The sequence below is a fragment of the Haliotis rufescens genome, unplaced genomic scaffold (genome assembly GCF_023055435.1).
Source record: "Haliotis rufescens isolate VD_foot unplaced genomic scaffold, xgHalRufe1.0.p SCAF_18, whole genome shotgun sequence".
NCBI classification, from domain to species: Eukaryota; Metazoa; Mollusca; class Gastropoda; order Lepetellida; family Haliotidae; genus Haliotis; species Haliotis rufescens.
In genome coordinates, this window is record NW_025963868.1 from 5799443 (window position 1) to 5818014 (window position 18572).

Consider the following 18572-nt stretch of genomic DNA (forward strand, 5'->3'; position numbering starts at 1 on the left):
AGGCAACTTAACGTCTCTACACGATATGACCTTCAGAGGAAGGTGGATGTTACCTCTCAACCCATTCTTGCCGTAAAAGGCGACGGTGCTTGTAGTAAGAGGCAACTTATGGGACCGGGTGGTCAGGCTCCGTGACTTGGTTGATGCATGTCATTGTATCCCAATTGCGTGGATCGATGCTCAGGTCAATCACCAGACGCGATTATTTACAGACCGCCGTCATATAGATTGAATATTGCTGAGTGTGGCGCTAAACAACAAACAAATAAAAACCTCCCAACTTAGTACAGGACCTGCATTGGTGGACTCACAGAGAGCACATGATGAGCGGCATTCCTCTGACTTCTCTGACGTCCGAGCACCATTTGTATACAGATGTGTCAGATTCGGTATTGGGAGATGGCAGATCTCATGTTACAGGGATCTCGGAGCACTGGAGAGAGGACCCATATCAACTGCAAGGAAATGAAGGCCATCTATTACGCCATCCTGGCATGTAAGATACGTCTCTCACGTCTTACATCCAGAATAGAGTGGGAACCAGATCCAGTTCTCTGATGATGGAGACTACAGGATTGTTTTCCTTGGCAGACTCCTTCAGTTGCCGGATGGAAGCGAGACATATCCCCGGGAAGCTGAACATCCTTACTGACAGCCTTTCCCGCCAGGGGAGAATAGTGGCAACAGGATGGATAGCCACGTTATGGGACACACCGCATCTAGATCTATTTGCCACCTGCCATAACCATCAACTTCCGGTTTATGTCAGTCCAGTTCCCAACCAAAGGGCACACCAGATCCATGAGCTATCGATGGATTGGTCGGATCTATTTGCATACGTATTCCAACCATGGTCTCTCCTAGACAAGGTCATCCACAAGGTGGAGGTGACCGATTGCATGATATTCCTGATAGCACCAATCTGGCCCAGCAGGGCGTATTTCCCCACATTATTAAGGAAGAACCTCTCCAGATACCTCGCCGTCAAGCTCTGTTACGACAACCCACGTCCGTCATTTTCCACAACAATCTGCCCAGCCTACATCTTACTGCCTGGAAGTTATCACGCAAAAGATGCAGACATCCGGGTACTCTGAGCTTACCTCGGAAGCGGTGGCAAGATAATGGAGACCTTCATCCTCCCTAATATATGACAACAGATGGGATAAGCTCGTCCAGTGGAGAAGACGACAAGGGATCATAACTTATACTATATCCATCCATATGGTAGCAGATTTTCTACTACATCTACATCCCGACACGGGACGATAGAAGATTACAGATCGGATCTTCACTCTGTACTTCAACATGATGGACTCTCATTTGGAAACCATTCCATTCTAAACAGACTACTGAGATTCTCTCTACCAGAAGATGTTCGCACACCTCGTATCTTCCCCAAGTGGAATCTATCTGTTGTATTATCAGCACTTTTAACGGAACCTTACGAGCCCATGGCTAAGGCCACCTTACTGCGACTTTATAGACGCTTTCGACCTGGTTATGTCTATGGACTGCAATTTAAGCCTTTATCCAGGAAAGCATCCTTCCTTCTGGGCATGGTGACAGGAGCAAGAGTTTCAGAACTCCGTGCCTCAATCACTCTTAAATCGCTCCCAGATTTAGTACCAAAAATCAATCTTCCACCATGGGGCCAGATTACCCAGACAGACTTTTATCTCCCATCAGAGCTCTCATGTTCTATCTCTCAGATACAGACCCACATAGACGCAATCGAAGGAGACTGATATAAATCCTGCAAGCCTTATTCCATCAAGGACGTCACCAAGGCTTCAATAGCGGGCTGCCTTAAGGCTACCGTTGCAGCGAGTTATACGCAGGCACAGAACTCCACCCAACCACTTGGATCCTGTTCACTTAGAGATTAGAGATAAGAGCCCTAGCCACGCGTCTTGCTTCATGGCTTCATGGTCAAGTAGTGTCTAGCTGTCAGCGGGCCTCACAAAACACCTTCACCAGTTTTTACTTGCGTGACGTGCAACCAGACCAAGAGCCCATGGGGGGGGGGGGGGAGGGGGCTACAAACTATCATCAATCAATAGTTTTCCCCTTCTAGGGGGGGGGGGGGGGGGGGGGGGGGAGGATCCGACACCAGCATCATCAAAGGACCCTTGATTGTCCTGTCTATTGGGTGTAGGGTGGATTAGGAGCACCTTGAGTATCAACTGCCGGAAGTGACTGGAAGCGACGTCAGAACCGGAAGCGACGTCAGAACCGGAAGTGATCATGATCATGATCGGTCACTTCCGGCAGTTGACGTCAGCACCGGACATAGCAGTACAAGGTCCATCTAATCAGGAAATGACGTCTTTTGGTTGTGATAGAACATAAGAGACGTCATTATGAAATAAAAGGGAAGTGACAAACCGGAAGTGACGTCAGCACCGGGAGTCACGTCAGCACCGATAATATTGTCACAAATCCAAATTTAGTAAGAAAGGACGTCATTGTGTAGAAATAGACCAGAAATGACATCATTATTACTACCAAGATCAATCAATTCAGTTTATTCATATATAACTGTGAGGCCACAGGCCCATAGTACAGAATACATGACAATGTGGAAGCAGTTAAAAATGTAACAAGGATTCATTTCCTAATAACATGGCATGATATATAAAGAGAAATAGATTTTGTATAGCCGTTTTGCTCACATGCGATAGTTTAGAGATAAACTTGTATTTATTTGGATGTACATGGAACTTGTGTTCACTATATTATTTCCTGAATTATCATATTTACAACATACAAGTAAAAAGTGAAATTCATCTTCGACAACATTTAAAGAACATTGTCCACATAATATTAAACATTTTGGTATTTGTTTGTGCCTGCCATCTTCAACCTTTAGTGAATGAGTGAGTTAGGTTTAACGCCGCTTTTAACATTATTCCAGTTATATCGCGGCGTGTCAGCTTAATGTGGGAGGAAAGCCCGAAGTGATGCAGGTCTCAGACGTTTACCACTTCGGTGAAACCCACGACCACGGGTATGGCGCTGACAAACCTAGAAACATAATCGGGGCGAACCGGGATTCGAACCCACAATCATAGGTTTCTGGCGTGCCAAAGGGACGCAACTCTGCACAGCGAATCGCGGCGCCTTAGACGACTGAGCCACCCGTGCCCCCTCTTCAACCTTTAACCTATGTGAGTTGTGTTAATGATATTTTGCATTTTATTATATTTATATCAGTTAAATAATTTTCTCCTCATATTGGCATTTTAAAATATCTATAATATTCGCATTTGCTAGAAACATCTACAGTAGATCTCCATGTTTGAAAGTACATGTCAAAAAGCATCCGCCTGATTTTCGATATGAACATGGCATGCTTTTCGAAGAAACATTGGTTGTCCTAGATGCAACCGTACCCACATTTATACTGTAGACATTTAACATTGTATGCCCGATTTTGATCTCCATTCTTTTCATACGAAAGCATAAAATTATAACAATTCTTTTGGTAATCTACTTTCTAGCATTTTTTGTAATTTTAACCAATATCTTATGATTTTTATGTAGTGATATATACTACCTAAAGGAAGTTAGGGAACACTGATATGGATTTTAATATTTTAAATGAATTTGAATGGTCGGTCCATGATGACCTTTGTGGAAGCAACCATTTTCCAACGATACTTACAACTATTAATCCATCGGACGAACCACCTTCAACAAGGTGGAACTTTACAAAGGCCAATTGGTCTTTATTCCAAACACTTTGTTCTGAAAAACTAAAACCCGACAGTTTCAGGAATGTTCCTGATCCTATACAACTTTTTTCCGATATATTAAATGCTATTGGAGACGAAAGCATTCCTAAGTCCTCTGCAAACCCTCATATGCGTAAACAATGGTTTGATAATGATTGTAAACAAGCTAGAAGAAATAGGAGGAAAGCTGAGAAATATTTCCGCCGACATCCAACTGTCCACAACTTGAATAACGTTAAAATCACAGGCACCAAACCGAGACATACCTTTAAGCAGAATAAACGTCAATCCTAGAGGAACTATGTATCCAAAAATTAATTCCCGCACACCCATGTCCAAGGTGTGGAACATGATTCTAAAGATTAAGGGAAAAGGATCCAAATCTGGAGTTCACCATCCCTTTTTACTACTAAATCCGAAATTGCCAACAACCTTGGTGACACTTTGGCAAACCATTCCTCATCATCAAACTATAATCCTCAATTTCAGAGATTTCAAAAACAGCAGGAGAAGAAAAAAGGAAATTTTAACTCTAATAATGGTGAGGACTATAACAAAACATTTTCACTCCATGAATTATATACTGCCCGAGGACAATCTCATGACACTGCAGCAGGAGCCGACAACATCCATAACAGCTCCTGAAACACTTGCCCGATTCATGTTTGGAAACGTTACTTAATATATTTGATGAAATATGGACAACCGGAAATTTCCCTCCTTCGTGGCATAATGCTATTATTATTCCTATTCCAAAGCCTGGACGGAATCGTACAGATCCATCCAACTACCGTCCAATATCATTAACTAGCTGTTTTTGTAAAACCATGGAGCGAATGGTCAACAATCGATTAGTCTGGTACCTGGAGACAAATAACCTCCTGAGTGACATCCAGTGTGGTTTCCGAAAAAACAGAAGTACCATTGACCATTTGGTGCGTTTAGAATCATTCATTAAAAATTCCATTGTCAACAAACAACACACTGTATCAATCTTTTTCGATTTTTGAGAATGCATATGGTACAAAGTGGAAACATGGTATTTTAAAAGATTTGCATGAATTTGGATTGAGGGGTAGATTATCTAAGTTCATATCTCATTTTTTAAACAAAAAACGAGTGGGCTGTAACTTGTCTGATCATTTTGATCTAGATCAGGGCGTCCCTCAAGAAAGCATACTATCAGTCACTCTTTTCAGCATCAAAATTAATAGTCTCACTAAAGTATTAAACAATAGCGTTGATGGTTCACTTTTTGTGGACGATTTTAACATTTCTTGTCGTGGTAAGAATATGAATACAACAGAAAGACAGCTACAGCTCTGTCTTAACAAAATTCAAAAATGGGCGAACGAAAACGGCTTCAAATTTTCTAAATCTAAAACAAACTGCATTCACTTTTGTCGTAAATACAAACCTCACAAGGATCCAGATTAATTTTTAGATGGTACTCCTATCAAGGTAGTAGAGGAGGCCAAATTCCTAAGCCTCATATTAGATCGTCATCTCACATTCTTACCACATATTAAATATCTCAAGGCAAAGTGCCGGAAGGCTCCAGACTTGTTAAAAGTCGTTTTAAATTCTCAGTGGGAAGGGGAGCAGACCACCCTCTTTCACTTGTACAGATCGTTAATATGCTCCAAACTAGACTATGGTTCCATTGTCTATAGTGGCGCCCCAGCAAAAGCAATTTAGAAAAAAATTGGACTCTATACACCATCAAGGTCTAAGACTCTGTCTTGGAGCTTTTAGGACCTCCCCTGCGGACAGTTTGTATGTGGAGGCAGACGAACCTTCACTCGAACTGCGCCGCATTAAACTTTCTCTGCAATACATCACTAAATTGCACTCAAATAAATCTTATCCAGCATACAATTGTGTTTTCCACCCTCAGTATGAAAACCTGTTTCAAAATCTATCAAACCTGGTTCCACCACTTGGAATCAGAATTCAACCACACATCACTGCAGCTAAAACAGATCCAAATATTATATCACCTTACCGTCTTCTGTCTTCTCCTCCCTTGCAGATGGCGAAGCCAGAAGTAGACCTCACTCTTACCTATCTAAAAAAGTCGGATACCAATCCTTTGGTATATCAACAATCATATAACCAATTACGCTCCAAATATAATTCTCACAGGTCCAGACGGGTCCAAGGATGGTGGCAAAGTCGCAAGTGATTCTCTGATTCGTTATCTTGCCTTCAGGCACTTAAAAGTGTCTCACCATTGCACCCTATTATCCTTGGCATTTTAGGACTCTTTAATGATCTTTCCACTGGCCAATATGACATTGTCTTTTGCTGGTTACCAAGTCATGTAGGCATAACAGGTAACTCAAAAGCCGATGCTGCAGCTAAAGCAGCTCTTGACAAATCGATATCTCCACTTCTTATCCCGTACAGTGATTTCAAACCAACCATCAAATCTTATACTCTGGATCTCACGCAAACGAGGTGGGACACCCAAGTAGGAAGCAATAAACTACACGAATTGAAACCAACAATCGGTCATACCTACTTGGGTTGTCAGTCAAGACATGACGAGGTCGTTTTACGACGTTGTCGTATTTCCCACAGTCGGTTTACACACGAATATCTGCTTAATACAGATGAGGACTAACCTCCTAAGTGTATCCCTTGTGATGAAAGGTTCACCGTCAAGCATATATTGCTTGACTGTGTGGACTTTGCAATCGCAAGGGATTCACATGATCAAAGTGTAAATCTACAAGATCGCTTATTCCCGTGTCAGCGGGCATCTCATCATAAATTACTTGAAAGAAATTGGCCTGTATAATAAATTTTAAATATGTATCTGAATCATTAAATGCTTGTTTTTAACTTTGGTGTGATGCTACTATTAACACACATTATTGAAGGCTCTGTCCAGGAGGTTAAAGTCCCGTCAAAATATTGCCCCCCTGCGTGACACGTAATCCTATCATAATCAATGTAACTATCATCAACCAGTGTTTTTAAGCCAACTCATTGATGAGTAATTTTGATATTGGCTAGCATTGTGCACAACCACCAGTGGCTAAAGTGATGACGTAAATCCTACTGGGGCATCATGCAGGAAGCAGAGGTACTGTAAGTCCCCATGATCCCCAGTGAGGTGGCCTAGCTTTGGTTTTATATATAATATGGTTATGCTCAGATATGTTTCATAAATTGTTTCTAACTATAATATGCTCAAATATGTTTTACAACTTGTTTTTTAAGCAAAACTTTGCATCAACGACTAAATTGTAAATATATTAACTTGGCCTCGTCGCTATATGGCTGAGATAATGCCGATGCGACGTTCACTTTTAACGCACTCACTCACTCACAGACTGAATGGAATGCTTTAGAGTGAGTGAGTTAAGATTTAACGTCACATCGGCAGTATTTCAGCCATATCGTGACGAGAAGTACATTAATAATACATAGATTTAGACTAAATAAAAAGCTGTCAACGAAAGACAGTACAATAACTAGGATATCACAGATTCGATTTAAAACTAGTTTAGAATATATAAAAACCATAATTATCAGTGAACAACACAATATAAAAAAGGGCTAGGGATCGTCAGTAACTAAAGGTAGATCACCATACTAGGGACCATGGGGACTTACAGTGCCTTTGCTTCCTGCATGGACCCCGGCAGCATTTACACCATCCCTTCAGTCGCTGGCGATTGTATGCAAGTTTAGCAATTGAATAAAACTAACAAATATACTACGATTTAAAAGTCTGGTATGCAATAAAAATACTACGAATGATTTGGGACTTACAAACCCTCTTAGGGGGACAATAATTTTACGATACTTCAACACCCCTCGAGGGTACAGCCACTCACAATCTAAGTTATTAATTAGCACTACCAATTTATAAAATAATACATTAAGCAAATCAAAATTTATGGACAAGTTCTATTTCTTTTAAAAAAAATTAATATTAAATGAGAATTAACATCATTAAAAAGGTCCTTAACTGTTTTGACACTGAAATATTTATCCCTTGTGATGGAAAAATCAATGCAGTCAAGCAGGACATGCTTGACCGTGATTCTTTCATTACAAGGGATACAAAACGGAGGATCCTCACCTTTTAATAAATTTTCATTTGTGTATCTGCTGTGGCAAATACGACATCGTCGCATAATGACCTCTTCAAATCTGGACTGACAGCCCAAGTAGGTGTAACCGATATTTGGTTTAATTTCATGTAATTTATTGATACCTACTTGGGTGTCCCACTTTTTTTGCATCAGATCACGGATGTAAGATCTTATTGCAGGTTTATAATCAGTGTAGGGTATAAGAAGTGGTGTCACAGATTTGGTGAGTGCTGCCTTGGCAGCAGCATCGGCCTTTGTGTTACCAATGATTCCAACATGGCTGGGTAACCAACAAAAAACGATATCGTATTGGCCAGTAGCAAGTTGATTATATAATTCAATAATTTTGATTAAAAGTGGATGCTTGCATGATATATGTTTAATTGCCTGAAGACACGAGAGGGAGTCCGAAAATAATATAAATTGCTTATGCCTAGTTTGTTTACCAATATATTTTAGAGCTTTTAAATTGCATGAGATTCGTCTGTAAAAATAGAACTATTATCGGGTAGTCGTGAAGACATAATCCTAGATCCAACGACGGTGGCGCTAGCAACCGCGTCACCATCCTTGGATCCGTCTGTAAATATACATTTGAATGTGTTATATGTGTTCCGCAATTCATTAAATTATTGTTGATAGATTAGTTGGTTTGTTTCTGATTTCTTAAGTTTACTTAATGACAGGTCAACCTCTGGCTGTACCAACTGCCATGGGGGAGAGGACAAAAGCTGAGTTGGAGCTATATTTTTAAGATTGATTTTGGCAGCAGAAATGTCAGATTTGATTCGTAGACCAAGTGGAGGAACAAGGGATAACTTTTCATGGTACATATCATCATAGAGAGGATTAAAAACGCAATCATATTCAGGATTAGTAGGATTTGAATACAGCTTTGTGAGGTATTGCAATGAGAGTTTTATTCGGCGTTGTTTTAGTGAGGGCTCATCCGCCTCTACATACAGACTATTGATAGGGGATGTTCTGAAGGCTCCAAGGCAAAGCCTCAGGCCTTCATGATGAATACTATCTAATAATTTTAAATTACTTTTACAGGCTCCACCATAGATGATGGAGCCATAATCCAGTTTAGAGTGGATAAGTGCCCTGTACAGTTGGAGGAGGGTTGTCTGATCCCCTCCCCACTTTGAATTTGAAACGACTTTCAGAAGGTCAAGAGCCTTCAGGCACTTATTTTTCAAAGATTTGATGTGTGGTAAAAAGGTTAAATGGCGATCAAAAATAATACCCAGGAATTTAGCCTCTTTTACAACTTTAATTGGAGTGCTATCTAAAACTAAATCAGGGTCCTTATGAGGTTTATATTTTCTACAAAAATGTATACAATTTGTTTTGGATTTTGAAAATTTAAAACCATTTTCCAACGACCATTTATTTATCTTATTTAGACACAGTTGTAATTGTCTTTCTATAGTACGCATGTTTTTACCACGACATGATATGTTAAAATCATCCACAAAAAGTGATCCATCAATTGAATCGTTAAAAAACTTTGGAAAGACTATTTATTGTTATGCTGAATAATGTAACAGATAAAATACTGCCTTGTGGGACACCCTGATCCTGATTATAATGATCAGACAGGGTTGAGCCCACACGGACTTGAAATTGTCTGTTTGATAAAAAGTTGGATATAAATTGAGGCAAACGGCCTCACAACCCAAAGTCATGTAAATCTTTTAAAATGCCGTGCTTCCATGTAGTGTCATATGCTTTTTCTAGATCGAAAAAGATAGACACTGCATGCTGATTGTTTATAACGGCATTCTTAACAAATGATTCCAATCGAACCAAATGGTCAATGGTACTGCGATTTTTACGGAAACCACATTGAATGTTTGTTATTAAATCATTTGATTCCAAGTACCAGGTTATTCTATTATTGACCATGCGTTCCATGGTTTTGCAAACGCAGCTAGTCAAGGAAATGGGTCGATAATTGGAAGGATCAGTATGATCACGTCCAGGTTTAGGTATGGGAACAATTATAGCCTCACGCCATGAAGAAGGAAATTCTCCTGACGTCCAGATTTTATCAAATATTTTCAAAAGGGTTTCTAAACAGGATTGCGGTAAATGTTTCAAGATTGGATAATGGATATTATCAGACTCTGTAGCAGTATCATGAGCTTGTACAAGGGCAGTATGGAGCTCATAAATGGAAAAGACTTCATTATAATCTTCCCTGTTATCTGAATTAAAATTTATAGTTTTCTTTTCCTGCTGCTTTTGGTATTTTTGAAATTTAGGAACATAGTTAGCCGAGGAAGAATGCTTTGCAAGAGTTTCACCAAGTTTATTTGCAATATCGGATGTATCAGTTAACAATTGATACCCATCTTTAAGATGATGTATGCTTGATTTAGTACCCTTACCTTTAATTTTCTGAATCATATTCCATACCTTGGACATAGGCGTCCGTGAATTTATCTTAGATACATAATTTTGCCAAGATTGGCGTTTGTTTTGTTTGAAAGTGCGTCGTGTTTTAGCATTTATAATTTTGAATTTATTTAGATTATGTACCATTGGATGGCGACGGAAATACTGTTCAGCCTTTTTCCGTGCTTTCCTAGCTTGTTTACATTCAGTGTTAAACCATGGTTTACGTATGTGAGGATTTGTGGAGGACTTCGGAATACATTCATCAGCTTTTCTATTTAGTTCATCAGAGAAAAGTTGGATAGGGTCCGGAACTTCAATAAAAACTTCAGGTTTGAGTTCGTTTTTACAAAGGATTTCATATAAATGCAATTTTGCTTTAGTAAAATTCCATCGTGATGATGGAGGAACATCAGAAGGAGTTAAAGATTTTAAAATGGTGAGAAAATGGTCACTTCCACAGAGGTCATCGTGTACGGACCATTCAAATTCATTTAGTCAGTTAGAATCAACAACTGATAAATCCAGACAAGAGTAAGTACCAGTTGCGGGATGTAGATATGTGTACCAGTTGCGGGATGTAGATATGTGTTGAACATTCGACAAGGAGGGATCCGTTCCGGAGACGAGTTACATTCTTCACGTCTCCACAAATGCCGTCGAGAGCTTTTGACACAACAAAAGGGTTGATTTTAAGTGGCACTCCATCAACTCCATCGACCACCAGGAAGCAGGGCCAGGAGTCAACATTTGATTGTGATGTACTTTCATCATCTGAGGATGAAAAAGAGTCTAAATGTCTTCTCTTATTTTTTGAATGAGAACCAGTGTTTTGATGGGTGAATGATATAGAAAGGTGATTCAACATCCCTGCTTCCCACCCACCATGGAGTGTCAACAAGAACGATGCTGTAGCGGAAGCCAACTACAAACACCAGGGTTACAGTGATGCTATACTCCAGCAAGAAGGACACAGGTAGCTATGTATGTCAAACAGAATAATAGTCAGGCTGGTTCGGCCCATGACAATTATCTCAAGACAAATAGAACCCAGAGGTCAATTATGCCAGTTTGGCCCATGAGCCACCGCCTTCAGGCATTTGACTCTAGGCAATGTTATAGCCATGCATTTGTAAGGAATAAGAAAGTCCATAATACAAGTAATACAATAAATAGTGGAAACCATGCCAGGGCATGACATGACCAGCCGATTGATAGAACCGGGCCATTCTACCACCCGTCTAGGTGAAGTTAGGGTCAAAGTGGTATGTTGGGCAAAAGGAACGCTATTCCTGGCTCCAGTGCCCTCAACCACCAGAATCCCTTCCTCCACCGACACAGGGGCGCAACCCACGGCAAACGGGTTGCCCAATGTGGTCGCCCAATGTGGTCGCCTTTTACGACCAGCAATGGGGTGCTGTGGAAATATTCTACCCCGGTTCCACACGGGGGAATGCTTTAGAAAAGTTTACAAATATAGCGTACAATTTTCCCCGTTTACCTTGAATATACCCATCTATAAGAGCCTAGAGGGTAAACATATTATCAGTGATAGAGTAACCTTGTCGAAAACCTGCTCGCTCTTCCTAAATATTACTTTGGAAAGTAAGAGGTATCCATTATTCTATTAAATAATATTCCCAAATACGACAGGGTGTTATTAAAAGAGTATTTAAAGAATACTGCTATTAGTCTATAAATTCAAGGGCTTTTCAAGTTTTTCATATTTTGAATAGCAGATTTAATTTCTTCTTTTGAGATTGGGGAATCTTATATTTCCGTTGCAAAATTGGTTTCATCATTATCAAATGAGTTCAACCTCAAGTTATTAGTGGAATCATCACCGCTAAAAATATTTTTGAAGTAATTAAACCACTCATGGATTTCTATGTTACTTTTAGTTTCCTTCGTTTTGCTAATGCTTTTCAAGGTCGTCCAAAACTGTTTTGATGAGCTGATACTCTCTTCTAGTTTTGTTCTGCTTCTATCCATTAAATTTTGTTTCTTTTTTTTCTGCAAGTAGCTTTATACTTATTTTTATAATCAGTGTTCTTAGCAAGTAAATCCTTTAATTTCCTGAAATGGTTTAACAAAGTGCATCTTTCCTTCTTAAATAACTCACATTCCTAGTCAACCACTGTTTACTTTCTCTGTTGGGGGTTACTTCTCTTTTAATTATATTCCGTGCATATACAATAGCTTCTGTAAATAACGATACACTTTCATCAATGTTGGTAAAAACAGAATCAATAGCTTTATTAAAGAGGCATGCGAAAGTGTCTGATAACAGACGTTCTTGGAAAATGTCTGCTTTGCTGTTATCCCACATTAGAATAAGTGAATAATGGTTTCCAGAAGAGGATTACTGTCAATTACACAGGGAGTTACTAGAGGCACATCCCGCCGGGTCCCTCTTGTGTATTCTTGCAAAGATGTAATAGAGGTAGAGGATTCGCAAGAGTTATCAAACAATTGTTATAATTGTTAATAAATCTAAGAATACTACCTCTTAAACGTCTAGTGGTTAGATGTGGGGAAAAGAAGTGAAATTCCCGCCATTACGTACGTCATAGCTTGGTTTGCTATGGTGCTATATTGGAAACAACTAATTGTGTGTGATTGACAGGAAAGAGGACGTCTGTTGAAAATCTGACATTTTTAGTTAGTGTGACTGAAGCCAAAATACAGGATTTATGGCAAAGATGTAATATAGATACTATTCTTAGAAGTATTCACAATGATTACTATTGTTCGATATTTTACCCAAAAATTATTCAATAAATAAAAGATAAAAGCATATGTTATGCAACCTAGGTATCTTCAATCTTTCTTTATGCTAGAAAGGGGATTTAGACAGGGAGACCAGGTGACACCATACCTAGTCTGTTACGCAAAATGGACACAATTTATGGATAACAACTCAATATCAACCCAATATTTTATAAAAAATAATAACCAAAAGAATAACATTATAAAGAAGAAAAAATATGGTTCGAGCATAGAATGAGGGTGATCTTAGAATGATTGACATAGAATCTTTATAAATACTCTTAAACTGTCCACCTTCAAATGGTATTTAAAAAAGGAATACAAGTAGCAATAACACCCTTCCCATAAGATACATATTCTCACTTGGTTGTAATATTGTTGATTGTTTGTGTCAAATGGACAATCCGTATTGGAGAGATGTTTTGACTGCATGGGGGCATATTTTATAGAAAACATGAGTTTGATAATGATAGTATACAACACTTCATAGTTCATCATTTTGAATCTACATATATTATAATGTTTCATCATGGTATTAATATTTGTAATAAAAATTATATTCTAGGTTGTTAAGATTTATAGAACAGATGATAAATAAACGGAACAATTTTGGATTATCGAAAGCTGTTAACCAATGTCACTTAAGCTTTGAAAAGTGTCACTTTAAATAGAGTACTCAATTTAAGTCAGTTAAGCGTCAACAATGTTTTTTTCTGATATCCGTTAATTCAAAAAGGGGTTCAGAATATTTTGTAAAAAAATATTCAAGAGTGACAGAATTATGAAAGTATTAAAATACAAAAATTGTATATTTCAGTATCCTGTAAATTAGAAATATTTTTATTTCATACTATAGAAGATATACTAAGGACCTAACGCTGTTAAATTTGCAATATGTATTCATTTATAAAGAAAATTACACAAAGAAAAATTTACTTATGATGAACCAACATGATGTAGTTGATGGTGATATGTGTACATTCTGTAAAGTCCTTGACGTAAACCGCTGACAAACCTAGAAACATAATCGGGGTAAACCAGGATTCTAACCCACAATCATAGGTTTCTGGCATGCCTAAGGGACCCAACTCTGCACAGCGCCTTAGACGACTGGGCTAACCGTGCCCCGGTTCGAGGAAGGATATGTGCACTACTATATAAGATTATAATGTGGTCTTTCTTAACAATGTGGTATTAAACTGTTAAGTTTTGACTGAGAAAAAATATTTTCGGTAGTGCTCTAGTTTGGCATTTTTAAATGTGGTAACTCTATTTTCCCCCTTGGCAATTTGAGCCCGCATTACCCGCCAGTACGACAGCCAGAATCAGCAGCTGCAGCCGAGAACGCTTCTTACCAATCCTCTATTTTACCTATTCTCAGTGCTGGTTGGAGGAATTAGTGTGTGGGCGGTTATGCACTACATTGGCAAAAACTGACAGATATTAACCAAAAAAGGTGCATTAAATATCTTTCAAGACTGTATCACCCAACGGAGCTACAAATAAACTTTTAAGGTAATTAAGCTTGTTAACCTGATCGTTTTATCAATGAATGCTATCAGTAGCGTACTTCATTCAGAATTAGATATAGCGTTTAAGATGGACAAATTTACAACATCGTTTTTGTTTTTAATATGCCTATTCGAGAAGGTCTTTCCGAACACAAATCATCAATTTTGCGTGGAATGAAATGCAATGAACAGGGCTTATTTGTATCTTTACTGCCGCTTCTTTCAGTATGTACAGGTGTGACCGAAAATGAAACAGAACCGACAAGCCGCTTTAGTTTTCACATGCACCCAAGAACAAAAATAATACGATGTTGATAAATATTAGCAAGTTGCAATGTTTTCAATGCAGAACCGTAAACATATTTCTATAGTCCGTTTCTTATTGCGTTGTTCACCACCAGTATGTACACCTTATCTCACTGACCCTGACAACTGATCTCGGTAGTCCATAGCGTATTAACACAAATGCAGTGTGTGTGTATGTTGGACTAAATGCATTTCAATACCACATACCTAATACTAGAGATCGGCTAGTCTGACAGCTATCGGATGATCTGGTAGGGAACAATAGGTTAACAGATGTTGTTACACATGAATTATGATTCATTTGTCTTTCCGTAGTCTTTGGTCGAAATCAGACCATTGGTAGCCGAGTTACAGGTGTTTAGAAGTCTGCTTAATGGCGGTTTATCCCTAAGAAGTCCTGGAGAACGAAGAGTTCCCTCTTTAACAGACTGAAGCTCCTTTGTTCATTGAACTACAGAAAAAAACGGATTAGTGATCTGGGTTTGCTGGTTCGTCGCTTACATGGTATACATACACTATGGCCTCCAAATCACGTGACTTTTGACACGTGTTCAAGAAAAGAAAATGAACAGTGTGGCCAATAACAACATAGGAACCGGATTCTATGTAAAAACGTCATAACGAAGTCACGCAAAAACGTTAAGGACAAATTTCGACCGGAAGTACCATTCAATGTGTCGGCCATTGAAGACAAATCGCCAAAAAGTGGCTCTACAACCCTGTGGTATGATGCATAGAAGTTTTAAAGCCTTTGCTTAAAAGTTGTGAGAAGAGTGTATTTTGGCAGCCAAGTAGGGAGAAAAGTGCTAAAATGCTTGATGAAAACTTTCAATCCAATATGGCTGGCAAACGGTGCACTTTAGCGCCATTGGATGTCGGAGCAAAATTGATGGGCATCTGATTGAAGTCACTGAACCTAAAATTGAAATTCTAAATGTTGTTTTAAGTTATGTGCCCTTAGCCTTTGGGCCTATGGCCTTGGGATTTTTATGGGCACTGCTTCACATTGGTGGCTATGTTGCTGTCCATTTTGGAGATATTCACCACACAAAAAACGGTGGAATAATAATAATAATAATAATAATAATCGCTCAATCTTTATGGGAGGACGTGGTTTGATTAATGTTGGGGCTTTACATGATAGAATTGTTTTGTGCACTTTTGCACACATTTATTTGTCTGATGACCCCCTTGTGAAGCATGTCAAGACTCATGATTTCAGTTTTCTAAAACGAGCCAAGGATGTGGGACATAATCTCAATGTCGGTGTTGATTTTGTTGATGTTTCTGTACTGCTGGACGGTACAGAAATATATGTCAACCAAGCGAAGTGCCATATTAAGTCGGCCCAGACTCCGTTTTAAAGGAGAGGCTATCTGAACGACCACTGCATCGAGTTTATGTGCAGTGAGTTGAGAAGATCGGCAATTCTGCAGAGTCCTGCACTTGCATGGGTCGTCTGGCCTGAAAAGTGAAACAGAAGGCTTTATGTTTGATGCTCAGGACCAGTCACTTCCACTCGAAACCGTTAATGTGTGATTTTACATCAAAATGTAAATAATATTATGAAATGTAGATTATGTAATGAATTTAATAAGACTGTCCAACTCATTGTCAGAGGATGCCTAGCACAAACACATTAATCTTAAACGACATGATGGTGTAGCTCGATCATTTTATTACCGTCTTCGCCATGCTTGTGGTTTTGACACAGAGGTCCACCCATGGAACGACCCGGAATATGTAGAGGGCGTCATGGAAAATGATAAATACAAAATTCTTCGGAATAGGCCCATTTACAGCCAGGCTAACAAACCTGATCTTGTCCTTTTTTATTATGATTGAAGTTTCTGTCCCTTTTGACACTAATGTGATTGACAAGACTGAGGAAAAACATGGCAAATAGGCGGACCTCACTTTCGAAATGTCACGCTTGCATCCCAAGTACCAAATTGTCCGACTCCCAGTTGTTCTCGGTGCCTTAGGTTTGGTACCTCCCAGTCTGTTGACTGACATTAGGAGAGTACCCGGGTTTGCTACCAGGAATACAGCCATTCTGACAATCTGAGTAATGCAGAAGGCTGCAGTGTTTGGGAGTCTTCACATTTTCAGAAAAGTTGTGGGAGGGTTTGACTAGGCAACGCCTCCTGGTAGAAGTCCCATTCGCTCTCTGGGCTGCATGTCAATGGGGCAAGGGCCCTGAGCTGATGAGGAGCTTTACCAGCCTGACTGTGCCAGGATCATCCAAAACCTCTTTGCTGCATTTTTTATTTTAATCTGTAAATAATAATAATAATAATAATAATAATAATAATAATAATAATAATAAATCGGCCAAGACTCAGTTTTTCAAGGAGAGGCTTTCTGAACGACCACTGCATCGCGTTTATGTGCTTGCATTCCAAGTTCCAAGCTGTCCGACTCCCCATTCTTCTCTGTGCCTTAGGTTTGGAACAATTAGTGGTCAGACATTGAGAGAGTACCCGGGTTTGCTACCAGAAATACAGCCCTTCTGACAATCTGGGTAATGCCAGATGTCTTCTAGAATAAGAATTATTGAAGACTGTACTGTGATCCGTTAACTGTCAGACACATTTCATGTGAAGTTTATGATTATACGAAATGAAGCCAATGCTACTACAGCACAACAAATTCAATACTACAAACACCAGATCACAATACAAAGTCACTAAAATACATGCATGGAAGTTTGATATCGCATTTGATGCATTAATTGTACAGTAACCATGAATAGAAAGCAAAATGATGAACATTTTCCTCACTCACCAGCAATATGTTGTTAATATAGACAAATTAATTTTCACACCCAGCACCCCATTGCTACTAAAAGACGACTCATTTGCAAATCTGTTTAGAATCCGGGTTATAATTGGTTCCTAGCATCCTACACATGTCGTGCGAGGCAATTTGATGGATCAGGTTGATGGCATATCACTGTACCCCGACAGCGTTGATCGTTGCTGATTGTATCCAATCATTGGATTGTTTAACCAGAGTCGTTTATATACAGACGCAGTCATATAGCAGTAAACTTGCGGAATGCTGCGTTAATGAACACACACCCGGTTTCGAACAGGAGCGCTGCAACCATCATAAATAGAGTCGTTCAAACCAAATCTTGAAAAACCTGCCCTGTGTGGCAACATGATTTACAGATAATGAAAATCAAGACCGAACAAAACCTCTTCTTTTATGAAGGATAGGAGAGGGTTGTAGGTTCAACTGCTTTCTATCTCTTACTCTGTTGCTGTCTCTCGTCCTCCTGCCACCGTTTCCTCTATTGACTGCCAGAGTGATCTTACATTGGCCAAGTCTTGTCCAGCCCCAAAGGAAAGGAAATTATTGAAAAAGAAGCAGCAAAAAGAACAGCTGCAAACACCAAAGGCCACCTCTCCTTACTGGGTCCCAGAAGAGGTCCATAATGGCTTTGTTCCTCTGACAATAATAGGAGTACCGCTAAGTATTCCTCAAATTCGCGTGACATTTCTCCTGTGGAAGCACCACCATGAATCCACAAAACATAATACAATGGAATTGCAGAGGTCTTAAGAAGAATTTTATTGAAATACAACTTTAAATCCAATATTGTAAACCGTCAGCTGTTTGTCTCCAAGAAACATATCTAAAAATCACAAATATATTTGATATCCGTCAGTACAGTACCTATCAATCTCTTGGTGTCCGTGCTACTTTGAACATAGTGTTTACACTCATAC

At 39.2% G+C, this 18572-nt stretch overlaps 1 protein-coding gene across 1 annotated transcript in view; it reads left to right on the top strand.

The window, feature by feature from the left end:
* Positions 1-399: 399 nt before the first annotated feature.
* LOC124118441 (deleted in malignant brain tumors 1 protein-like) overlaps positions 400-18572 on the top strand; it is a 196527-nt gene continuing 178354 nt past the window's right edge. The window contains exons 1-2 of the mRNA XM_048398648.1: positions 400-496; positions 865-1008. Of these exons, the coding sequence (XP_048254605.1) occupies positions 400-496; positions 865-1008 (241 nt within the window). The remainder of the gene's footprint in view (positions 497-864; positions 1009-18572) is intronic.